General features: G+C 40.5%; 1 protein-coding gene across 9 annotated transcripts in view; it reads left to right on the forward strand.

The window, feature by feature from the left end:
• Positions 1–27,260, forward strand: part of LOC119899782 (potassium voltage-gated channel subfamily KQT member 5-like) — a 121,912-nt gene that overhangs the window by 84,891 nt on the left and 9,761 nt on the right. Inside the window, exons 4-15 of one of the 9 annotated variants that reach the window (XM_038714525.1) lie at positions 1,825–2,000; positions 7,729–7,854; positions 8,879–8,989; positions 9,467–9,562; positions 10,533–10,627; positions 12,720–12,746; positions 14,942–14,998; positions 18,147–18,370; positions 19,981–20,092; positions 22,782–22,913; positions 23,227–23,325; positions 24,992–25,118. In XM_038714525.1, coding sequence (XP_038570453.1) covers positions 1,825–2,000; positions 7,729–7,854; positions 8,879–8,989; positions 9,467–9,562; positions 10,533–10,627; positions 12,720–12,746; positions 14,942–14,998; positions 18,147–18,370; positions 19,981–20,092; positions 22,782–22,913; positions 23,227–23,325; positions 24,992–25,118 — 1,382 coding nt within the window. Of the gene's footprint in view, positions 1–1,824; positions 2,001–7,728; positions 7,855–8,878; positions 8,990–9,466; positions 9,563–10,201; positions 10,291–10,532; positions 10,628–12,719; positions 12,747–14,941; positions 14,999–18,146; positions 18,371–19,980; positions 20,093–22,781; positions 22,914–23,226; positions 23,326–24,991; positions 25,119–27,260 lie in introns of all 9 variants that reach the window. The other 8 variants (XM_038714526.1, XM_038714529.1, XM_038714527.1 and 5 more) reach the window with 8 other exon arrangements.

Genomic DNA, 27,260 nt, shown 5'->3' on the forward strand with positions numbered 1-27,260 from the left:
ACCACCAAGCCTGGTATCACCAAATGCTGCATGAATAACATGTCTTAAGTGTTTCATCGCAATGCCTTTGCTTTGCTGAGTTATCCTGTATTTTATTTCATCCATTTTATTTTCTTGCGACCGGACTTTAGCCAGGAGTAGGCTGAGCAGTGGTATGGCCTTAGGTCTGATCTGGGTTAGCTTAGCGCTAATCCCTGCTGGCTTTCCTCTCTCCTGGTTCGATCACACCACTTGAGGTGACGTTTGGTCCAGCTGGTCTGGACGGGAGATGGTGTGAGCAGTGATCATCTCAAGTACCACTGCGCTCAGTCCATTCCCTGTACTTTCCTTTTCCTATGGTGATGAGTGTATTTCTGTTATAAGTATGTTTTTCAGTAATAAAGGTGAAAAAATAACAAAGTCAAATGTCAACATTTTTCAAAAGATTATTTGGGGGCCAGAATCACGGGATTTTCTCAAAAAAGGAAAATTACTTCTTCTTCTGTTATATACTATACTGTAAAATGTACACACAGAGACACAGAGCGACAAAAAAGCAAAAAAAGTTGAATAAATAAAAGCCATCATCATTTTCCGTCCACTTCTTTAGAATTAAAAATGTTCAGCTTTCCAAAAGTCCCTACACCTTTTGTACCACACACTGATACTCAAATGCATACATACATTCACCCTTCTGTCAATCACTCGTCTCATGGGCGTCATTTATGTATTTTTTATGGTGCTGCTGACTTTTCTCTCGCCCACTATGGGTCAACTTGTCCATTAGCCACACCTTGGTCAGCATTTTCTCTCAAAAAATGGGTTCGGCAGGACGACAGGAGCAAAAGGGATGGTTATACAGTATATAAGGGAATAACCTCTTGCACGGGGTGAACTAAATAACACTACTTAGAGTTTCACATGGTGCGTCACTAAAATTAAAGATCAGTATGAGAGAGGAGCGAAGGGAGAAGGAGGAGGGCAAACCTGAGTCATAGCAGCTTGTTACTTTAGTTGTCGGTCTTCTTTGTGGGTTCGATTTTATTAATTTGTTCAGTGTGGTTTCTGTGTGAACTTCCTCTGAACAGTTAAACCTGTATGTGTGTGTGTGTGTGTCTGCCTGTTTCTCCGTCTGTGCCTTTGTTTGTTGATGTTTGTGTATCTGTCTGTCACAATTTGTAGCACATACAGTAATAGGGTTTGTCTGCGCTTATATGTGCTTATGGGAAAATTAAATGAGAAAATAATACAAAACCCACACGATCGATGTGGATTATTATACGAACATGTAGCGTATATAGGAGGAGTTCACAGTACATTCTTGTTGCTCATGGCAGATTATGTCAGCTCCAGAAATATGGAGCCTTTGTTGGGATAACTTGTCACCGTGAGGCGTGAGGTGACAACAGTGGGTCGCCGTTATTGCAGCAACGTGATTATTCAAGGCTTTAACCATCCCACATGTTTGTTTAAAAGGCCTGTTTTACATTAAGATCAGTGTTAGTAAGACAGGTTGGCTTGGACAAAAAGTCTTCAACAAATCACTTTACAGTTGACTTGTTGACTTGTATTCATCATCAGTGCAAGAAATATCATGAAAATAAACAATATGAACACAGAGATGACAAAAACTAAAATTACAAACTGCAGGAATGGAGCTTTCAGTCAAACAAGTAACTTACAAAATAACACAACTTATTATAGGAAGCCTTGTCCTAGAATATTATTCTCATTCAGTTGAACATGATGTATTTCGTTTCCAGGTATTGTGGCATAATGAATTATACTGAGTGCAGACTTCTTCTTTTCTTTTGGTGAGCCCTTGTGTGTGTTTCTGCCCTCCAGACATCATTGTGCTGATAGCGTCTGTGGCGGTGGTGTCGGCGGGTAGCCAGGGCAACATCTTCGCCACCTCGGTCCTGCGGAGCCTGCGTTTCCTGCAGATCCTACGCATGGTGCGAATGGACCGAAGAGGAGGCACCTGGAAGCTGCTGGGCTCTGTGGTCTACGCACACAGCAAGGTAGGTTGATAATTATTAAATAAATCCTCGTAAACTGGTGAGAGAGTTATATTACTGTCCTCTAAAAAACACAACGAATAGGCACATACACCCAGTGCAACGAATGCAATCCAGCAGCACAGCCATGTAATTAATCCTTAAGGTGATTCAACTTCATTTTTGAAGTCGTAGTCATTGGTGGTGTAGTACAGATTAAGGTGCTGTTTACTAATATTTTCTCCCCCTTGCGTAAATGGTTGTGTACAACACATTATAGACATGTTTAATTATAATTTATTCTATAAATTAGAGGTTATCCATGTTGACTCTGTTTGTATTATTTGCCTGGTCAGATTCATGTGTTCAATTTCAATTCTTTTTACATTTTTTACCAAATTACCAAATGTTATACAATATAATAATAAAAGGTACAGAAAAAATCTAGAAGTATTAGACTCTGTGTTGGTATTGAAATACTTAGAGCTCAGTCCAGCTTTTATTCTCTGACTTTATCTTTTCAGTCATTTCTCACTCTCCTCTCTCTTCACCATGATGAACCCATACCCACTTTTAACTTCTATTTTAGATCAGTATAACCCCCATAGATGCAGAAGCCGGGACAGGTCATTGTTGTTGTCCTAGTTCTTCTTTACTTGTAACACAGCTGCACTTTCACACTGAAAAACCAACAGCACGTTTTAAATGAAAAGGTCAAATAAGGTAAGACTGTGTCTGTAGTGAGTATGTGTTTTGTAAGGGCTTCTCTGAAAGGGTTTTCGGGCCACTGTAGATGATTCGTGGACGTTTCTGACCAGGAAATTGTTTAGCCTGAAGTAAAAGAAAAGGTCTTTACACGCAGCTGAATCAGTTTATAGGATCAGGTCACCCAACTCACAGATACTTTCTCAGCTTCTGGTGGTATGCAGCCATGCAGATTGTTTTCGTTTGGTTTGGTTTTGAGATATCTGTCTCTTAGATTTTTGCCACTTCAAGGCTAAGAAATGGTATAGTCCGTTTTAGGGGTTTCTGAAATGGTATCACAAGATTCTTGAAAGCATGAAAAGTATGTGAACCCTTTTGAATCACCTGGATTTCTGCATAAATTGGCCACAAAATGTGATCTGATCTTTATCTAAGACAACAATAGATAAACACAGTCCGCTTTAACTAATACCACACAAACAATTATATGTTTTTTTAATGTTTTTATTGAAAACACTAACAGTGCAGGGTGAAAAAGGAATGTGAAACCTTGGATTAAATAACCGGTTGACCCTCCTTTGGCAGCCATAACCTCAACCAAACGTTGGCTGTAGTTGCGGATTGGACCTGAACAACGGTCAGGAGGAATTTTGGACCTCTTTTGGGGAAGTCCAAGTCTTTATTAGGGGGGTCAGATGCCCCTCTCGTCCCCCCAGTATTCAAACCCCGATTTGTGTTGCTAATGGCTCTGATACAAATACACTTTTTCTACTGTAGAAACTATTTACAAAACATGCTTTTTGAAATGTTTAAGGTTCAGTGTGTAAGTTCTAGTGACAACTAGTGGTGGGGGTTGCGAATTGCACCCCCCCTTCCCTACCCAAGCGAGCAGTATAGCTACGGTGCCTGAGACAGGACAAAGATGATATCAATGAGATAAAAGAGATTGCCAGTCAAGAAATGAGGTTTCTTTTAGATATATTAAAAAATTATATAAATTATGTAAAACCATATGTTTTTCTGAATATTATTGTTACTTTTTCATTACTAAACAACAGCCACATGAAGAGATGAAGTGCTACATGATGTCTCATACTCCTGTAATACATTATTTTACATCTTGGGAGGGTTGGCTCATCTGGACAAACATACCAAAGTAAATGAAGAAATTCTCAAACGCTATCACATCTAGTGCATCAGGTATGACCACTGACAGATAACAGGACAATGTAAGGCTCACTGTTTCTGCACCACAGTCAATTATAAACCACAGAATACATGAAGTTTACAAAGGCATAGTCAGGTGAGAATCAAGGCTCCTCTGGCTTTGCTTAATTAGATAAGCAATCTGCAAAAATTACCAAAATGTCTCTTTTAATTTTTTTAAATACAGCAGAAACACAAAGTAGTGCTGACAGCCATAATTTCAGCATGTGGTAAAACGGTGCAACGTTTGTAATGGGCTTTTAGCATGTAAAAGCACAAATTACATATTTGTGTGCACAGTGGGAAGCACAATCCAATAAGTTTTTTCATGCAAATTTGGAAAGTATTCATTATTGGTCACTTGATAGGCACACGGTCTTGTTATATATCACCATTAGCAGTAAAAAGAAATACATGTTTTCCACCAGGGCAGTAAGATGTGAAGTTTAGCTGCTGATCTGAGCTTCCCTGCTGTTACTGTTTCAATACCAATAATATTCATCAGGTGTTTTTCTCAGGAAGGTAAGGGCGCATTTCTGTCCACGTAACAAAGCCATAACAGAGGCTGGAGAAGAACTACATGAAGTTACAATCCAACTACATATTTTTTCTACCAGCGCAGTAAAAGTTTAGCTGGCTGATGCTTCCATGCTCTAAGCTAACATTACGGTTTTATTGCCAATTACCAGTTACTGATCAGCTGATTGTCTCGCTAAGTAACCGGCAAAGCCAAACCACAGGCTGGAGAATAGGTATGAAATGAATCCATATTTCACACCACTGACAGGGGAAACATGTCAAGTCTCTCGTGATTATGGCCAGCTTCTAGCTAAAGCTCTCAAAAAACAGTTTGCATTTGCATCGCTAAAGTCTGACAAGCAAAGTTAATTACCTGTCCAGTAGAAAACAGACAACTTCAGACTGTCCCATATTAACGTTATAGCCTTCCCTCTAGGAAAATCCCCAAAATCCGTGTTTTCTACCGTCAGCTGTCTGTCCCGACTCCGTCTGGCTGTCGGCTCTCGTGCTAAATAACACGTGTGTGCTCCTTCATTTGTCCAAATGTCACTTCTCTTCTAATAAACCAGAAGACTACTCGGAGACTGTATATTACTATTATTATTATTATTCCCTCTTCTTCTTCTTCTTTGTACGTATTCAATGTAGCGACGGGCGTCTACACTATCTGAATTACACAAGCAGAAGAAGAACGCCGTGATGACGAAATGCGCTCTGTAGCGCAGTTTGTTCGTTGGCGGCTACGGTAGAAACATAACGACAAAATACAGCGACCTCCACAGCAGGGGGTGCCTGCGGTTATGTAGATATAAATGTCTCATTCTAAGGTAGTAAAAACATAACGGTTCATTATGTAAGGTCTTTACACACCACTGAAAACATAGTTATGGATCTTATATTGCATTTCTGTCAATAGATCCTCAGAAATATTACTCACTGAACCTTTAATGAATCTCACAAATAACTTACTGAAGGGAGTAATGCTGGAGAGGTTTTTCAGTGTATCGGCAACAGTATCCACTCTGGTGAGCAGCAGTAGATAAAATTGATTGACATAAAGGTGGAGGCTAAGGTGGTGGTCGGCGCCTTTTCAGCTTGCACTGCAGCGGAAGCCAGTGGTCAACAGTACATCAACAGCAATACCAAAAGAAAAGCAATAAAGCTGGACATTTATAGTAAACGCTATGTAAAGTGCTGTGTAGTTTGGTGGTCAGGGTGGAGTTTGGCATATGGGCATGAAACTGAGACCTAAACCTAGCTGAACCCTACTGGTACTGTTAAGTTTAAGACCTGAACCTGACATGTTTACCTGCCCAGGCACTGCAGATTGGACAGTTGCTAGTCGCTAAATACAAACCATCTTTTCTGTTTGTATGAGATAATTGTTTTTGTACCCTGACAAATAAACGTAATAAAAACAAAGGGAGTCTGTGTAATTGCTTTTTTCCCCATCCATTATTGACCATTGACCGGGCTAATGCAACACATTAGGTACTGGGTGTATCTTTCAGTCTTCCCGCTGGGGATTGTGTATCTATCTACCTGCAATACATGACACGCATAGATGCAGCCCGCTGGGCCAGTCAGGATGAGACAGAGATTTTTGAAAATAATTCTGCTGGCCTGAGCCCCAAGCTTCACACAGTCCTGAACCTGAACCCAACCCAATGCCTGATAATTGGCACTAATGACTTGACATGTTTTTGCTTCAACTTACATTATGATCTCCATTCACGGTTTTTCTCTTTCGCTTTGGTGCGTTTCTCGAATCATCCTTAACATTTGCAAAACAGTAAGCGCATTTCTCAAAACAGGTAGTACAAACGGCACAACACAGTGGATTACCTGCAAAAGCCCATAACTTGCTCAAAATCCTTAGTCTATCTCTCAAAAGCAAATCTTTATTTCATTGAACTTGTCAGCGCCATCAGAACGACAAGTCCTCGTGTCTTGTTTATGAACAAGCAAGTCAAAATGTTTAGCAATCTTGTCAATATAACTGTGTACTCTGTAAGTATTTTCTGATGTACATTTTGGTTAAGATTTCGATGACAATGATTGAAAATGCACAAGGCTGCACTTTTTTTGTCTGGCATATATCACTTTCACCAGTACAAAGTTATACATTGCAGGAGAGAGGACAGGAATCACAGCTATGCTTTTACTGTTTGTACTGTAATTTGTTGACAGAGCATGTCATTGTAAGAAGAAAAGAAAGAGACAGGACTGTTGCATGGGATACACCCCTTTGTTGTATCACAGATTCTCTTCAACATCACAACAGATATCTTCATCAATTCAGGACACATTTACAAAAAAATTCTAATAGACATGTATAGAATGTCTATCTATATATATATATTCATATACGTATATATATATACGGAAGCCCTAATCATCAATCAACCCAAGCTATAATTACCATTATGGTTATCTCGAAATCACGAGAAAATTATCCCGTTATCACAGGAAAACGGAGTAAAAAAATATTTGATTAGGGCTTAGATGTATATACATGAATGAATATATAGATAGACATTTTATACACGTATAGTCCATCTATAATCCACTGTGTTGTGCCGTTTATACTATATGAATAAAGTATTTTAACTTTTATTTTTGATAACATGTTCAACTATTTTGCATGTAGTGACTAATGCAGTGAACTTGTGCCTAGATGTTTTGGGGGTTAAGATTATTCAGCAGAGACTGGTATAATTCATTGTGATCAGCAGGACATAAGCAATTGATAATGTAGGAAACAGCAGACAATTGTACATAATCATTTGCATCAGTGTGTCGAGTCATTTGCAATTTGTTCAAAACAATGAGAAAGTGCTTTTATGATGTGCACAAGTGACGAGATGATGTGGAGGTTGAACAATTAGTTTTAAGAATTTCAATTCTGATCTGGGAAATGTACCAAAGCGACTGAGAAAAACTGTAAGAGTGATTCACTGCTGACAGCATCATCTTAGGAGGTGACATTAATTACATGAAAATTGCTGGGAAGTGCTAGCTTGACAACCTTATCATGTACCTTATGTATTTAAGTTTCTATGAAAAGCTCTCACCCTACTGTAAAAGCAAAAGGACCTGTGTGTTAGAAATTCATTTGCAATGATTGAAGTGGATTTAAAGCACTTTCAATAATTGATCATAACTTTCACTTGTATCACCTGCTTATTCATTTACATAGAAAGTTTTGTCCTCAAAGTCAATAGAAAAGCCGATTTAGGTTGAGCAAAAGTGGATGTTCATATGCCAAAGAGGTTGTGGATTAACAAGATTTTCTTTTTTCCACGATGACCTCTGCCTGCAGGAGCTGGTAACCGCCTGGTACATTGGCTTCTTGGTTCTCATCTTCTCTTCATTCCTCGTCTACCTCGTGGAAAACAAGTTCAACAAGGACTTTGCTACCTACGCAGATGCCTTGTGGTGGGGCACGGTGAGTGTATTTGTTTTGTTTTTTACATTAAATGTCTTCATTGTTATTGTAATTTTTTCACAAATGTGTGCCCTGCATTGGATGCTGAAAATCAGCGTCTACTGCTCCTGTTCGGTTTGTCATTGCCTCTGAGCACTGACAGCTCCTCCATAAACATTAGCTGTGCACGGCTCCATTAACCACCATCTTCATACCAGCTCTAAAAATCATAATGGTACCAAATGATGCAGCTGCCTTTGGCATGCAAGGCAATCAGAGCCTGAATAAACGATAACCCGGTCTGCCTAAATAGATAGATAGATAGATAGTCCTTTTTACTAAGGTACAATAAGCATTTCAACAACAGGCTTTCACCAGTTTACTTAGAACCAAGGCCATACAGACTCGCTCCTATAAAGTATCCAGGTCTAATCATTTAGATGTGATTGCACTGCCTGAAGGCATCATTTGAATTCACAGTATGCACAAGAAAAAAACACACAGTTGGACACACCAAAACACATTCGACACCACCTCAACAATTCAGTAACATGTGCAATAATATGTACTTTAGAAAAAAAAATCATTCAAACAAATGTCATAAGTAAATATTAATGTGTTTTTATTAAATTAAATTCAAGCAAGGTAAAAATAAAATCACAAATCAAGTGTCCTGCTCAGCAAAAGGAATTTGGAAACCTAAACATTGTTCTTATTAGTTGCTTATGACTGATATATAAAGGACTTTAACCACAACTTGGTTACAGCATAATAAACCTTTAAAGCGTGGCTAAATAAATAAAAAATGGTACCAAAAGGTCCTTCAAGAAACAACCTCCTGTTAACTGTTTCACTTGCTTTCTAAGCTGATAATTATGGACTTTTATACAACGTGGCTGGAAGTAAAGCTTAAACAGAGAGTGGTGTCATTTGATTTGTTTTTGTTTTTTCACTCTAAAATTTCTCTCATCTGCATAAATTGCCAGAGCCTCAGTATGAGCATCATTCAGGACTGGATGATAAGTTTATCATCTTGTTTTAACAGATTACCCTGACAACCATCGGCTATGGGGACAAGACACCAAAGACATGGACAGGGCGGATGCTGTCGGCAGGGTTTGCCCTACTGGGCATCTCGTTCTTTGCCTTGCCAGCGGTAAGTCTGTATTCTTCGAGTAAATCGTTTCTTTTTGAAGTGTCAGATCAGGCAGATTTGTCAGCGCTATTCTGACATATCAGCTTGTGAGTGAGCTGCAGCCTGGTTATTTATTTATATCTTTAGTATTTGGTAGCAGGTGTGTGAGGTTTAGGGAATATTTACTTTAATAACGCAGCTAGATTCCACAGATTCTAAACATGCCTACCAGCACTTTATATACAATATATAATTATTTTCAGCTTCAGATTTGATCTGTGGACAGAGTCAATCTGTTTCCAACCACACGACTCCTTTTAGTTCAAACAGCGGTCAACAGCAATTGGCTGTGTCCACAAAGGTCAACGGTCATTTTTCATGCAGCCACCATGGATGTTCTTGTTAGTGTTGTATTGCCTTTCTCAGCAGCTCAAAAATACTTGAGTGTCTTTGAGATACATACGCATCAAATATTTATTCCTATTAATATCATACCAGGGTATTCTGGGGTCAGGCTTTGCCCTGAAGGTCCAGGAGCAGCACAGACAGAAGCACTTTGAGAAAAGGAGAAACCCAGCCGCCTACCTCATCCAGGTAAAGCAGACAGCCTACTCTCTTTCAGTTTCTCTGACACACATTATTGTTTTTGTACGTAAAAAACATAATTATTATTGTTGTGAATTGTTGGTGTTTTTCAAAACAATACACAACAGCATCTAATTAAACTGAGTGCCTACATAATAGACAATGTGTTTAAAAGACTGTATCACTCTCCAGTTTCTCTTTTCCCTTTTTGGACTCTATGAAACCCTGAAACTACCCAATAAAAAGCACATAGCATGTAGCTTCACTCTGTCAAGCCCAGGGCCCCCTCATCCTCACTTTGCAGTAAGCTCTCTAATCTCTGGGAGGTTTTTTCCCCACCCCTTTCAGACTCTCCTGTGATAAAACACCAGTTTGGCAAACCCATTCTTGCCACTCCTCTGTCTACTTTACACATTTCCATCTTTTCCAGCCCGATCTTCACACACGCCGTTTGTTTCATCCTGAATTTCAGTGGTGCTGACCTCGTGTTGTCCTCCTTATATATTTCTCCATATGCATCCTTTTCTTCCTTTTTGGCTTCTCCCTTCCATCTTCTCCCATTTTATGTTCCCATCCTCCTCTTTCCTGGCCTCCACCTCTTCCTGTCTCCTCCTCCTCTTCATCCTGTTCATCCCCATGTTGTACCAGGCTGCGTGGCGTTATTACTCCACCGACAGCACCAGACCCTACCTGGACGCCACATGGCGGCACTATGAGAGCCTCCTGCCTTCCCACAGGCATGTATCCATGCCTGACCTCTGCCCAACCACAGACTTGTGACACACCTGTTTTTTGGTTTCACTAATCAGCTTTTAAAATGTGTTTTTTTTCTACCCTCCTTCTTCCTCTTCCTTCTGACTCCCTCTGCGTTGTTTTTGTTATTGTTCATATTTTTTATTCCTTTCCATTTATCTTTTCTTTGGGGGTGTCTTCTTTGTACTTTTTTCCTTCTTCCTGGTTTTGTGTATTCTGCATGCAGTGTGTTTGGCGTAGTTATGCGGCTGATGAGAACTCGGTTTCCATTGCTACCTGGAAGCCTCACTTGAAGGCGTTGCATACCTGCAGCCCTACAAAGTAGGTACAACTATGGCAGCTGGTGTCTGTATTTGGTGTCTGTGCCACTCGAGCCATCTTTTCCATACATTCAATTATGTACATTCATTTTATCTTTTTTAAATTATTCAGCCTTTTCACGTTTTTTTGTGCTGTCTTATTGTTAAATGTATTTGCCCTGCTCTCTTTATTGAAAATACAAATGCACTGATTTTATAATTACCTTTTTTATAAATAAATTGTTTCACAGCTATCAAAAAGACTGATCATTTCCAGTCTCTGTTAATCTCAACTTGCTTGAATTAACAATAAACTGATGATTTCCAAGACATCTCTAAACTAGCCTTAATTTTTTCTGCTGTTATGTAAATGGACATTTTAGCCCTCCATAGCATTCACTCTGAGTTAGGCTCTCTCACTAAAGTCAGTTGAGTGCTCAATGGGCCAGAGCTCACTGCTGTCGCTTTGAGAGACTGAGGCAGCAATTTTTGCATTCACCCTCCATGGCGTATATATTTATGACACCAATTGTGGCCTCAATGAGCCAATCAAGCTTTTTTGAATTTGCTGCACAGTTTCCTTAAATTGGGCGGCCACTGAGCACCGATGCCCTAAGTAATTTAGATGTGCAGTGCAGACTTTAGTCTGTTTGTAGCTTTGGTAGCTGGCATATGTAAATGGATCGCTATGGATGGGTTTCCCACTTCCCACCAAACAATTGAGTAATTGCACACAGCATGGGGGGCAGAAGCCTCATTGCCATGATGTCATGATAGCTCATTGATATTTTCACTATTTAGCAATACAGCAACTTTCTAGAAGCCAGTAAAATGTCTGTTATTTGAATGTGGCACTCCTTGTATTTTCAATACTAATTGCACACCGCTCCTCACCGATCTCTCAGCTCTATCTAGCATAAACACATTGAATTCCAGTGAGAAACAGCAACTAGTAGCATTAATAACCCACACTACACAAAGTTAGCTCTTGCAGTGAGTAATTATTTGCGTGTCCCACACCGTTAACAGGAGCAGAGGTTACAAACTCAAATGGCCGCCATACACAAGTAACGTTAGCATAAAAGAGTAACGTTAGCTTGTATGAAATTCCTGCTGTTATCCTGCAGTACAAGTTGAGAGCACAGAACCTCCATTATTCTGGATATTATATTAGTAATGTCAGTATGTATGAAGGTCCTGCTGTTTTTCTTCAGTATACACCAGACACTAGATGTATGCCTGATGTGTTGAGGACACTAGTTTCTGTGTAAAGCTAACCACCCTAACAGATCGCTAGCTAACTCTGCACTGACAGCTAACTTAGAAGGTTCCTTGGGATATTGAACATTTTCTATTTCTTACTTTTGTCATTAGTACACTTAAAGAAAACAGAAAAACAACTTTTCATGTTGATCTCCAAATTAAGCGCTTAATTCTGTTTTTTTCTACACCCCAACCCCACACCCATTTATTGAACAGTTACAGTCATAATGAACATAATGTACAAAACACACGCCGATCCAAGACACTGCTTCATCTCATTAAGTGAACATATCTTCAGTCACTCAGTCATTATATCTTCTTTGGTTGCAAGTGCTTCCTTTTTTTGGCTGCATAGTCTGCATTAACCTGCATGTTTGTAGTGAGCCTGCTAATTGTTAAGGTCTATTTCCCCTGGACTGCTCATTATTGATTGATGTGTTGCTATGCTCAAATATTGTATAACAGTTGCTGACAAAGTCCTTAATGCATAAAATCTTCCTATCATGCTGATTTAGAGGATCATAATGGTGTGCTTGCAGGTTTTCGCTCAAAAATCACACATCATTTACGTAACATTTTTGCCCACTATTTTGGCTTTACAGTTTTTTAACAAATTCCTACATTCATAAACCTCATTATTGATTTTTAGCAAGTGGGAAAAATGCATAAAAAATTCTGAAATACAGCAGTATAGTTTGCTACATGGTTATCTGTAATGTAAAGTGTGATTTGTAGTAAATGGGCTCAAACATGCAAAAGCACTGGTATGGTACTTTAAGTACAGTGTTAACAAGAGTAAAAACATGCTTTCTAATATATACTTTTTTCTTCTTCTCCTGTGCCAACTCCAGGAAGGAGCAGGGAGAGTCGACCACAAGGTTTGTGACTGCTGTTTCACTGAAAATTCAATGTCGTTCATCCATGTTGTAGTTCCATCATTCAAGAATAGGGCTGGGTGTCGAACATAAATACTTTTTTTGTATTGTCTATGAAATATTAATATATAATAATAAGTAGCCTTTGACTTTTGGTTCTGTGTATTACGTCACCTGATGCGGATGGGTAACACTGGAGTTAGTGGGTGTGTCATACGGACGCTAATGGGTACCTTTGTGCCAAATACCATCGCAGTCGCCATTTCACCTTAGCGTAGTGTAGTAAGGTAGCAAAGTATTAAAGTGACATAATTTTTCCATCTGTACCAAAACTAAGGTATCGTATCGCCACTAGTATCAACATTTTTGTACTGATATCCAGCAATATATGTAGGACAATACCAAGTAGTATACACCTAAAGTAGTATACACCTGTTGCTCCACTTCTGTGTGAACTGCACTGTCAGTGAGAGAGGTGTTTAAGGCTGTGGGAGATGAAATGTAGACCCGCTAATAGCGACTTTTACACTTGCACTCTGTATGACTCATTGTTTTATCTTTCCGTTGGGTGGTATCATCTATCTTTCTTTTTTATCACTTGTTCTCCTCTATAAAAACACACATACATGCTGAGGCACTCAAATACAAGCAATCATACACATACCCACACATATTTTTCTCTATTTTTTAACTATATTCTTACCTCAGGTACTGTATCTATTATACTCATATTATATATATATGTATAGAAAATAAAAGTATAATATATATATATGTGGGTCTGTGTTCATATTACCAAATTTTGTTAGTCATTTAGCTAATGCGTTTTTAGAATTAATAGGGGAGGACAGCATGCAGGGCAGTGAGGGTTGAGGGATTTAATATGTTGTGTTTGCAGATATGAAACACTGAGTAAATGTTTGTCTGCATACCACCATGTCATCCTGAAGGTAGTCGTTTTCCCTTGAGTCTGGTGTGATATAAACTAAACCACATTGCAGAGAAAGCCAAAGAGTCTATCAAATAAATAACCAAATTAAGAAGATTGAAATTTTAGAGAGTTGAACATTCATCCCACTCAACCTTAAGCATGTCGTTAGAACAAGGGAGGAGAGCTCCAGCCTACCCCTGTTGTTTTGCAAGCCCATGACTCCCTGATTTACATCTCCACTGCAGAGCTGGAGACGAGATTAAAAGCCACATGGTACAGTCCAACTGGAGCCGCCTTACATTATTTATTAGCTAGATTTATTTATTAATCTTCAAATTAATATATCACAGAAGTGGGGTGATGAAACACAGCTATATGACAAAAACTTACTGTAATACCCTCGGTGACCCCACAAGCATTTGTCTAAAGGTTACTGGCCCTCTCACTGGTGACTCAGACACTTGTTGCCATGGCCCAGCTGAATTCACACAGTTAAATGAGGGATATCGACATGTAGTATGTGAGTCACCAAATTGCAGCCTTTTTCGAATCGTGCTGTAGATGTTCATTTTACTGTAATAAGCTCAATTGGCTCCGTTCTGCTGCTTCTAAATGTCAGTGTTCGACAAATTGAAGCCTCAACCGAAAATCAGCTTTCTTTATATTTCATAGCTGACTATATTCCATAAACTGACTAGTCACTATTTAAAAGCTACTAGTACTTATTTTTTAGTTACTAGTAACTAATCAGACACAAGACATCTCCAGCTCACAACTTGATATCTACAACAATGCAAATTAGATATTGCAGATTAAATATTAATGAGGATTTAGATACTAGTACTTATTTATTAGTTACCTATTAACTATTTCATTCTTACTAGTAAGAATTAAAATGTTAATAGTATCTTTTGGAATTGTTACTAGTAACTAATAAATAAGTACTAGTAGCTTTCAAATAGTGACTAGTAAGCTACAAAGAATAAATGTTGAAACGGCTTGCCACACCTTCATACATACAGTCTGACATACAGTCATCACATTTACATGTCAGGTATTTAACCAGTTTCTCAGGTTGACTGAATGCAACATAAAACAAGAAATAAGTAGTAAGAGCCACAAGGGTCAAAGTAAAAAGGCAAAAGAGAAATAAGGCTTAAGAAGCGCTGTTTCACCTCACAAAACATTCAGAGGTGAATATTTTCTCTCCTCTGTTTCTGCATCAAGTAACACATCACCGTATGTCTATCTCCCCTTGGTTTTTTAGTAAAATTCATAGTAATAAACAGAAGCTACTGAGGAGGCGTTCCACTCGGAAACATAGGTACACAGCGTTTCTGCTCCTCCGTTACATGACGTTTTTATTTGGGAATGCTGACTAATTCTTGGTGCATGGGTATCTGTAGGAGGCTGTGCTGCCACAGAGAGCACAGAGTAATTAAATATTGCAGGGAGACATCAGTCGCCTTTAGAGTAATACTCTCCGCCTTTGTTTGATCTTTGCCTGAGCAATGCGCTACCTCTGCCTGTTGTGTTTTTGGGTTTAACTACATTTGCTATCAGAATATTTATACCAGGATTCATTCTCAGAAGCAGATCATGTGAAATAATTAACATTTGTCAGCTTTTTCCTGACTGTAGAGAGATGAAAATTATCATCATCACTATTATCTTTTTCTTCACACAGCTTCTGGTGTTGCATCTAAACTACCCTACATTTCACGCTCCACTCCCTGATATAAACTCTATGGTATTATTCCTTGCACTAGTGATGACATGTTTCTGTGTCAGTCATCATGTGCCTCTATTTCAGCAATAACTACATAAGTATGGTGATATTTTTTTCTTGTCAACAAATCCAATGAAAAGACCAAACCCAGCAATGGATTAACCCTAACAAGTATATATACAATTATAGTGTCAAGACCACTGTCCAGGATGAAACAACAAAGATCCAGGAGTACATCAGGAAGATGGTCCCCAAAGATGAAGGGCTTAGTGAAAACCTCAGGCAGCAGAAACCCGAGGGTGAGGACGAGGAAGATGAAGAACCTTCATGGAGAGGAGACCAGCCGCTGCACGGCATGTACCACAGACAAATAGAAGAAGTGGCTGATATCAAGAAATCCTACCAGTGGCTGGAAAAGGCTGGACTAAAAGACAGCACAGAAGCACAAGAACAGGCTCTCAGTACAAGATCAATAGAGGCTGGGATCTACCACACCAGGCAGGACCACCCCAGGTGCAGACTGTGCAAGGATGCCCCTGAGACAGTACAGCACATAACAGCAGGGTGTAAGATGCAGGCAGGAAGTGCGTATGTGGAACGCCATAACCAGGTAGCTGTCATAGAGTACAGGAACATCTGAATATGGGCTGGAAGTCCCAAGGTCAAAATGGAAGACACCTCCTAAAGTAGTTGAGAATGACCGAGCTAAGATCCTGTGGGACTTCAAGATCCAGACTGACAAACTGGTGATGGCTAACCAACCAGACATCGTGTTGATCGACAAACAGCAGAAGAAGGCTGCAGTGATGGATGAAGTGATCCCAAGAGACAGCAACATCAAGAAGAAGGAACACGAGAAGCTTGAGAAATACCAAGGGCTGAAAGAGGAGCTAGAAAAGATGTGGAAAGTAAGAGCAACACTGGTGCCAGTGGTAATCTGAGCACTGGGGGCTATATATATATATATATATATATATATATATATATATATATATATATATATATATATATATATATATATATAATGTCTACACAGAAATTTCAGAAAGTATAGAATGACACACAACACATTTGGTGTGGATTTGGTCTTTTCATTAGATTTGCAGACAATGAGAAAAATGTGTGCCTTGTCTTTTTAAATACAACTGCATATGTTAAATCCAATATACAGTACCACTTTTACAGTTTTTCTCAATTGTTGAAACACTACAAGCAGGCTTTTGAACTAAAATTTCAAAACCCATAACTCCAAAAAAGCACATCCATTTCTCTAAACTCTAAACACAAATCCTTTCATTTCTCATTGCCTACACCGTGTGGTCACTGAGAAAGCACTGACATTCAATATTGTTCACTCAAGTCAGCAAAGCTTGAGCTTAATTAGCACACAGCTACAAAGGTGGAAACACAAAGAGTCATAATGGGCCAGAGTCAGTTCATTCAGTTTTGAAACAATGGATCCAGAGAGATGTGAAGGAAGAGGTAGAAGACACCAGAGAGGAGGAGGAAGAAGATAAGGGGGAGGAGGAAGAGCAGTATGGAGAGAAGGAAGAGGTGACGGAAGAGGAACAGTAGGAGTAAGAGGAGGAGAAGGAGGAGGCAGAGCAGGAGTAGGGAAGAGGAGGAGGAAGGAGGAGGAGAAGAAGGTAGAGGATGAGAATGTCTAAATATGTTTACATTTTTTGTTTCTTTTGTTGTGTTCATCATGTGAAAAGGTTTTTGAGGGGGAGAACCACTTATAACCATTATTAGTAATATTTTTTTTGAATTTATCTCACCAGTGTGGAAGACTGTGTTGTAGTGTGTGTGTGTTGTATCTGAGGGCAAAGGAACATTTATTGGGTTTGAGTGGAGAGCTTCATTTAGACCTGAAAATAGGACGTTTGGGGAATTGGGTGAGAAGTTGTGGATTTGTTTTTAGTTTCGAGAAAAAGAGGCATAATTTCAAGAAATGTGTTTAAGCAATCGAGAAAAACTGTAAATGAGCCATGCCTGACGCTGTGCACTGCCTTTGCATGGAACCATTATATACTGTACAACTGCATAAACAGAATTCGCCACTCCCTTATTTTCTCTACATGTACATCTCATTGTTCTGTTGCTTCACTTTTCTCAAGTCATTTTCATACATTATCTTCCGTAACCCTTTAATGACACTTTACATGGAACTTAAGTGCAATAAATCCTGTAGCTTTAAATGGTGATTTGTTGTAGGGTGTGGTACTTCACATATATCACAATATCAGCACAAATGAAAGCATAATATTTAACCATTAAATACAACAATGTGATAATGGATGTCCTTTTAAGCAACATGCTAACTAGTTTGTCACATGAATGAAATACTGAAACTCACATATGGGATAAAAACAAGAAAACATGCACACATCAAGGCACAAACTACAAATACGCAATTGAAGCATCATACCTAACCTGAGCTTGCATTTTGTGTAAAGCACCTGCTGCAACGCTGCGATGCATGCTACTCTTTCTCCATCTTGTCCTGCAACCCTTATATTAGTGAATTCGTTCTTAATTATGACTGCCATATGATAAGATCGTGTCAACGAACAGAAGTTTGCCAAAAGTCTTGGAGAATGGATGTTGTTGCCCTAAAACTTACACCATTAACATATCTTTATCTATCTGTCATTCTGCCTCTTCACAACATCATTCCCTCCTTATTCTTCTCCTCACTCCAACTCCCCTCTGTACCACCATTGATCCCCATTTCACTCTACAGTCAGAAGTTGAGTTTCAAGGAGCGGGTGAGGTTGGCGAGCCCCCGAGGTCAGAGCATCAAGAACAGGCAGACGTCTTCAGTGAACGACCGGCGGTCTCCGGTGGCTGAGGCTGGGACAGAGGGCACCAGCCCTGCCAAGGTACAGAAGAGCTGGAGCTTCAACGACCGCACACGCTTCAGACCTTCACTCCGCCTTAAGAGCCAGTCGCGCTCCACCACTGATGGTGGGTGACTCTGTCCCATTATTCCACTTCCAGACAAGGTTTGACTTTGGATTAATAAGCAGTACAAGGTTGCAGTACTAGGTTGAGTTGTGATTCCTACAAATTCAAGGTAGAATTCATTGTCATTCTCTCTGAATGAGCTGAAAAATTGCTTGTGGATGTAGCTGAATAGTAACAAAACACAAAAATCACTGTGTGTGCTGGACTATAGGCCAGGCGCAGTAACTTCCTGAATACATAAAGCAAATAATAAAGCTGAACTATCCTTAAAGTCCAAGCGTGAAACAACTGAACACTTACTGTCTATTATTGAGGTGCATTGGGAGTAACGGAATGCTATTTTTCGTTTGCACTTCCTTCCTTTTGGCCTAGCTGTGGCGGCCTGGCAAGACCTCCTGGGTAACAGCCATTTGGTGTTTGTGGGTGACTGATGGATTGATGGAAGGTGGGGGTGGTGAGCTCCAGGAGCCATATGGGGTGTCAGAGCCAGCCAGCTGGCTGAGACCTGCTGGTGGAGAGGAATTAATAATTATGCTAGCCAAAACCAAACTGATTAGCCATGCTCCGTCTGGTCATTCTCTGTTACTGACATGTTAGCTAGCTGAGGGAAACATTTCCCTTTCATTATGACTTAATTTGAGGGGAAATAAGAAGTTATTTGAATGGAGCAAATCATTTATCAGCACTGTTCACACTTCCATCAGGTTACACGGCTTGTAGTGTAGCCCTCTGCTTACTTCCTCAGGGTGCTGTAAACTCAGGAGGCCCGTAAACAGAGCTCCACTGTCACAAAGTTAGCAATATAACTGCAGGCACACACCAGAGACCTGTTCTTTACTAGTCTGCTGTTCCAGACAGCAGTCAAAAAAGCAGTCTTTCACTCTCAATACAGTTCACTAATGATTAATGAAGATCCCGCAACTTGGTTTACTTAAAAAAATTAAGAATAACCCAGTTAATGCAACAACATGCTACTTTAGGATACCTTAATCTCAGGTTTCTTAAACCTGCATACATATTTTTGTATTAACAGTGAATCATATACCTCTGCATGATGTGAAAGGGTTCGCTTATAATGATGAAACCATCAAGAATTAACTTCCAACTCTGCAGCTTAATTGAGCATTTTAGTGTCTTTGAGCTAATTGTTTTCTATTTTCCGGTCCACAAACTCTGCTCTCATCAATCTGATTTCCAGCAGCAGATCTCTGATAGACCTGCTGTGCGCTAACTGTCCAGCACCAAACAGCAGACAGATGAAGTTAGCAAGTAGCTGGTACACGTAGTGCAGCATTTACCAAGCAAAAGCTAAAAGGAGCGTTACTAAACACGACTCCCAGTGAATGTTAACTGTTGTTCCAGCAACTGTTTGCGAGCACGTTTGCTATACTTTATCAGTTTTATAAGCCAACACTAAGTCAGCTTAGAATAAAAATGTCCCTGTTCTCTGTTTTACAACCATGCAGGTAAGACTGATAATAAAATCAGATGCTTTTTGCAGGTGAATCTGATCACTGATTGCATATAAACTGAGGTTTCAGATTATTAAGACTAATGCGACACATGTAAAAGTTCAAATAATCTTTCCTTTCTGTATCCTCTCTCCCAAGCAGCAGACTCCAACATTGCAGGGGAGGATGGCTTTGATGAGAAGGGCTGTCACTGCGAGATTTCGATGGAAGACTTGCTGCCCTCAGTCAAGTCTGTCATTAGAGCTGTCAGGTGAGGCAAAGGAAATCAGACTCTCTCTTTCAGTCAAATTAATGCTGAATTTTTCTATTGCAGAGGTTGCGTGCAAACAAACCCTGATTGCAACCCGCTGCCTTCTAGCAGCTCTCATGATTGAACATGCTCAGGGGATTAAAGTGACCGGGAGATTTTTTTTTTTAAGGTTATTTTTAGACCATCTTTAGTTCATGTGATTGGATACAGAGTTGAGAGACAGGAAATATGGTTAGTGGGAGCATTAACACTGCAAAGCTATGTAAAGTGATCATGTCACAAGGATACGGCGTGTTTCTTAGCCATGATGTATCCTTAAAGAAACATAGATGTAGTAATATCTTAAATATGTTTAAATTTGTTTTAAAAAATGTAAACCCAGATCAAATTTAAACAAAATATTGGATTTAAAGGGACTATGTGTAGTTTTTCCATAAAATCACTTGTTAATAAATCACTTTCTTGTCACTTGGCTGTAACCTCTCTTAAAAATGAACCCCACCCAGGTTTTCTCTGTGGCTTTCAACATAATGTTGGCATGTATCTACCGCTGTTTGCTTTGTAAGGCTCAACTTAGATTTATTGACGTTTTACTGATACTCAGCTACACAGCTTCTCCACCATCACCATTGTTTTTTTCAACAACATAACAGCGCAGAACAACAACACAGTGGAAGAACCATTCAGGACAGTAATGTTACCTTCTGCAGTCTAACTTTTCATCTCATTATATCTCATAATAATATTCAGTCTAGCTCACTAATATCCAATATATTTAGCTGTGCTCACATTACTGAAAACTGCATATTAGCCCTTTAAGTTATTATACTTTAATCAAAGATGAATTCAAATGGCTCAACCCACTGTTTTACAACAAAAATGCATTTCTCTATAGCAGAACTGAACAATTGAAGTTACATTCTGGCATTTTTCTGTTCAACTAATGCTGTAATATTCCCATGAGATAATAGTGGGCGCTTGCAAAAACAGTTACAGTGATCTTTTTGGAGTCCTTGAGTCAATAGTAAGTAAACATGACTCCTGAGATCACCTGAATTCATACTGTGATTGAAGTTGTCTGGTGGGCTGTTTGGTTACTCAGTCAATCCCCATCCACACAGCCCTGATGAAGCAGATTTGCTGGGTTTTTGAGAATTATATAATTAGAATAGATAATATGTAGATAATACTTTTTTATTTTTCTGAATATTTTGAGAAATACTTAAGGTTTGAAGCCAAGTTTTCTGAGGCTTTAAACTATAGAATACACAAGTTACAAGTTTGATTTATTTGTCACAGTACAACATGTTGTAGAGTGAAATTGAGTTTGAAACTCCCTTCTTCTACGTAGCAGACAATATATATTAATATAGAAGCAATTATAAAAATGGTAAACAGAAAGAAACTATATTCAGTGGAGCAGTGCTGGGGATGAATAAGAAAGTCTGACAGCTTGAGGGAAAAAGCTGCTCTGCAGTCTGGTGGTGCGGCAGCGGAAACTTCTGTATCTCTTCCCAGAAGGCAGCAGGGTGAACAGGATGGGTGCGTACTGTCCTTTAGTATCCTTTGGGCTCTGCGCAGGCGCCTCACCTCACTGATGCTCAGGAGATGGGTACCAGTGATCTTCTGAGCAGTTTTAATCACCCGCTGCAGAGCCCTCCGGTCCTGAGCCGTGCACATCCCATGCCAGTTTGTGATGTTTCCACTCAGGATGCTTTCTATTGCTTTATTATTTGGTATATTTGATTCTAACTACTACTGTTGGACAGTTAAATCTGTAGTAGTGCTTCATATTTTAAAAGCTCATATATTTCTGCTAAATCACTAGTTGGATAAATGTATGAGTAAAAAGTACAATTATTCCCTTAGAAATTGTACTACAGTTCTTGAGTAAGTGTACTTAGTAACAGCCCAACCCTGCACTTACCTCTAGTGCGATGAAGCCAGGCAGGGTCTATTTCTTCATTAAAAAGCAATAAAACTAATCACAGTGATGCCTGCCTCTGCAAAGACATGTTGCATTTTTTGGTTAATTTGTTCATGTGCAGTACGAATAAATGTGTTTTGGGGTTATTTGTGTTGACTAAACCTTTAAACCTTTGCTGTGACATCTACTCTTAAGTTGGATTTACTGGGAAAACAACACAAGTAACCTCAAGTCATGAAGAAACAATGTAGGTATGGACTATATAGGTTCAGAGTTTGTGACTGAAACATGCCCATAGCTTGACTGCCCATAGAAAAAGATTTCTCAAAACAAACATTTACTAACTGCTTCATGTCCACTTTACTAATGCTCAGTTTTCTTGCCGTCTGTCCTCACCACTCAAGGACCCAGAAACTCCCAAATTCACTTGAATTTAGCCTTGAGGCTCCACAGGGAGTGATTTTTTTACACACACACACACAGCTAAAATAAGCAGATGGATGTTTTTTATTTGTCCAACGAAGTGATTGTTCAGGTGTTCCGACTGCTTGCATTGGTGTGAAGAAACAGGTTGTTGGAATGGGATGGGGTTACAGATTTCATGCACTTTGTAAAAAACGAAAAATAAAGACACAGTTTCAGGTGTTTTCATCAGCCACACTGCTGCAGTCTCAGCTTCAGGGAGTCGGTAGGTCATGTGTCCTGACTGTATAAGAGCTCCCCCTTGTGGCAGATTTATGAATTTATCTGCTCTTTGTGCAGGATAATGAAGTTCCATGTAGCCAAGAAGAAGTTTAAGGAGACACTGCGTCCTTATGATGTCAAGGACGTGATCGAACAGTACTCTGCCGGTCACTTGGACATGCTGTGTCGCATCAAGAGCCTGCAGACCAGGTAGGGCTGGCAACAGACTGCATGACAACAGCTGACAGTTTTCATTCCTCTAGTCTTCGCTGTCTGGCTAGAGATGTTTGACCACACTGTAACTGATTCATCTGTATCTTGGTGCGTATGCATGTGTGTGTTTGTGTGTGTGTACCTGCTCTCATACCTTATACATACATGGGTATATTTGTGTGCTCCGCGGATGTCTTTGTATGTGTGTTTGTTCTTTGCATTGTGTGATTTTGTGTGTATGTATGTGTATGTATGTCTGCCTCTGTGTGTGTGTGTGTGTGTGTGTGTGTTTGCTTTGCTTCCCTCACAGGCTGGACATGATTGTAGGCCCGAGCAGCCGAGCCAAGACCTTTTCCTTCCCCTCCCTGCCCTTATCTAACAGCCAGGGCAAAAAGAACGCCACTCAGGGGTCAGAATGCCCCCCCTACTCCCTAAATCCACTCACATGTCACCTGGTTTCAGTTTGCTTCTCATTCAGTCAGTTCACGAGGTTGTTTGTTCTTAAAGATATAAAAAATGAAAAAATCTGGACTATAAGACAAAGTGTATGTTTCTTCTTTGAATTGATTGGTCTGAAGTGAACTGAAACCTTTCTTCACAAATGTCTGTCATGCACTGCTCTTTTCTCACACACTTCTGTCATCCACTAACCAAACACTTAAAAACAGTCTGCAATATATCGACTTTGGCATTTGGTGTTTTAATTCTAGGATCCCCGCGCAACCAGATACTAACACATCTCACACAGAAACATCTTCTGTAACACACACCATACACCAAACAAACAAAATTCTCAATCAGCAACAGTGAACGCCTACCTGCCATTGCTGCTGTAGCACTGACCCCTGCTGCTGTTGACTGTTAACTGAAACTGCTGCATGCACTTCATGCTGTCTCTAATACAGCGAGTGCTGGTCAGATTTGGAGATAGGATTGTGAAACTGTATTAACATTTCGTTCATCGACTATTTTTTTAGGGCGTTTTCAGCCACATCTCACAGTCTCCATCAACAGGGGAGCTTGCTCAGTTGTCATGGTGATGACTCATCACACGGTGATACCTGTTCACATGGTCGTATGCTCCTCCATACGCTTAGTAAGACTGGGAGATGCGGTTGAAAGCTCCGGAAAAAGCTAGTTAACGGACCTTGACTTAACATTGCAGCTGGTTTAAAGGTCAATAATGACCTTTTACACTCAGCTGTATTTGTTTTGATCTCGCAGTGGATAAGACACTTGCCTTTGGTGTGAGAGACCCGGGTTCAATTCCCACTGCGACCCATCTACCAAGGTGTCCCAGAGACGTGCAACCTCTGACATATAAAGCAAGCATCAGCTAAATTAATAGCTGTAAATATGTGTGCAAAACTTAGATGCTAAAGATGTTAGCTAATCACAAAAAGTATAATTCCCAAGAATTTCAAATGATCAGCTCAATTTAAACACTTTTGGGGACACTGCATTTGTCTAGTATCACCAGATCAAGTGGCAAACCACACACAAACCAAGACGTATAAAAACACACCGGAAAAGAAAAGACACACTTTGGTTTGATGTTTGAGGGTCTTGTCAAAGCTTTAATCATATATTTCGCCAAACTGTTTGTGGCATTATGATTGCACGGCCCTCTGTTGAATTTAATCCTGTACATAAATATTTTAGTAACCAAATTCTACTGAACTTCACTGGATTGAGCAAGAAGTGCTGAATGAGACAAAGAAACTGAATGTGTGCTGTAAAACAACACGACTACAAGGTTTTATTAAGAGTAACAACTGAAGAAACACATTTAGTAACGTGCCATCATTACATGGTTGGTAATGTTTTCTCTTCCAGCATACAGTATTTGTCAAATCCACTGAGGAAGAATAACCTCTCATTCGCCTGTATATGTTGGAAAAGAAAATGTGCTTCAATATAAATGTATTATTCTGTTGCAGTCTGTACTTTCCTTCCTTGCTGTGGGCTTTCTTCTGGATTTCTACTTTTTTTTGTCTGTGTCTTCCTATCATTAATGTCTTATTGTATTTGCATGTGCTTGTGTGTGTGTGTTTGTGTGTGTGTGTGTGTTCCAGAGTGGACCAAATCCTTGGGAAAGGCCAGATCCCTCTGGATAAGAAGATTCGGGAGAAGCTGCTGTCTGATGGAGATATTTTAGAGGACGTGAGCATGCTGGGTCGTGTCTGTAAGGTGGAGCGGCAGGTTCGTGTTCTGCTCTATATATATATGGGGGGTTGCCTACGCAGTGCAAACACAATGATACTGTACTACAGCAAGTGGGAAATAATATTGTGGTATATATTCGATGTAACAGTGACCTAAGTTGCTTGCCATAACATTTTCATTAACTGCGAGTAATACTGTGGAGTACAGTGACAAACGTGGCAACATCACAGTTGCGACAAGATCAAGAAATGGTAATCAACTCCACATAAAACCACAACATGTCGCTTTTATATTTCTGTTTGTGTACAGTTAAAACAAATGAGCTACAGCACGTTCATTTGTAAGCTTCTGAGGTGTTGGTAGGCGTTTTTTGTTTTTGTTTTAACTTTAGACAGAGCCAGGCTAACTGTTTGCCCCTGCTTCACGTTTTTATGATAAAGCAGGCTCCAGCTCTGCCTCCTCATAGTTTCAGCTGGAAGATGTGTGTGAGTGGCGATTTCACTACATTACACAAGCTCTGTTCACTTTTTCAGTCTTATAAATAAACAAAATAAACTCACAAAATGTCAAGTTATTAATATTATTACACCACATTTCATTATCAAACTGAAAAATAAAGCCATACACCTTCTGAATTCAAGTCTTTCACCAAACTACTTGCCTTGTTAACTCATTCAAACTAGACAGAAACTAAATATAACTCACCAAAACCGTCTTGGTTAGTGTTTCACTGTTCCATCAATCACCAACTCTGGTTTGGTCGGTGGCTCCTCTCCTCTCCCACTTGACTCCGGAGCCGCTGTTAATCATCTCTGTACTGAAAATGTCAAACTGGCCTCGGACTGTCTCAGAGGATGTGTTCTGTTGCAGTCCGGCCGTGATATACTGGGAGGCCACCGAGCCTGTACCGGTTCTGGCGCTGTAGCATTCCCTGCTGAGTTCCCCTTCGAGGGAACTCGAACTGCGTCGGTTACGACACTATGGGAACGCCTCTAGGCGAAGCAGGTCTGAACGTGAATGAAATCACTCCAATCCTATTGGCTTGTTGCTAGAACGGTAAGGTGTGACGGAATAACCGGAGGAGTATAAAGCACACCTGTACACACTCATCATTAGCTTTTTTCTATTCAGCAGGCGCTCTGTATGTTGTCGAAGAAAGCTCCAGTCCTACAAGCAGCGAAATGTCTTACCCGAGGAAGAAGTCTACCAGCATGTCCGGCAATCAGAGGTACAGAAAGTGTGTTTTTCCTTGCCCTCGGTACATCACGGATGGAGATTCACATGAGATGTGTGTCTCATGTTTGGGGATGGAGCACGCCCGGGCAGCTCTCGAGGGGGCTGCCTGCGGCCATTGCGAAACCCTTTCCGTGCGGGTACTGAGGTCCCGCATGGCTCTCTTTTCTGAGGACGGCCGGATGTGTTCTCCCCGTGGTGCGGGCCCTGCGGCCGCTGAGGCGGCCCGGCGGCTTCACTCATGGGGCTCACAGCGCGATCTGTCGGAGGATTTCGGGACGGCTGAGGCTTTTTCCCGACCTTCATCCGCTGGCTCCGACGCTTCCTTTCCTCGTTCGGGAGCCCGTTTCTCGGCTTCTCCCGCTCGCGGGTTGGATCCGGAGATGCTGCAGCAATCCGACTCCGAGGAGGTGGATGTGCTCGGCGTAATGGACGATGACTTCCGGGTGTCGGGGCAACGTCATCAGGCTGCGCCCGACTATGACGAGCTGCTCGAGGTGGTGACTAGAGCCGTGGCTAAGCTCGACATCGACTGGCCACAGGAGGAGCAGACACCACAGGCCAGTGGGAAGCTTGATGAAAGGTTTCTTAAGCACCACGCACCACCTCCACGCCGATCTCTGCCTTTTTTTCCTGATTTACATGATGAACTGAGTAAATCATGGGGCAGACCCTTCTCTACACGGCTTTCCACACCCCGATCACTTAATTACAGCAATGTGATGGGGGTTAGGGACCGTGGTTATGGGAGGATGCCTCGGGTGGAGGATGCGCTTGCGAGCTATCTCTCCCCTCGACTTGCGTCCTCCCTGGAGAAGCCGGCGTTACCCTCCAAGCCATGTCGCACCACATCCACCCTCGTGGGGAAGGCGTACATGGCAGCGGGCCAGGCAGGTGCGAGCTTGCACACCATGGCGGTGCTTCAAGCCTACCAAGCCGACCTGC

This window comes from Micropterus salmoides, unplaced genomic scaffold, assembly GCF_014851395.1.
Source record: "Micropterus salmoides isolate LMB-PRFRI ecotype aquatic unplaced genomic scaffold, ASM1485139v1 Ms_hic_scaffold_12, whole genome shotgun sequence".
NCBI lineage: Eukaryota > Metazoa > Chordata > Actinopteri > Centrarchiformes > Centrarchidae > Micropterus > Micropterus salmoides.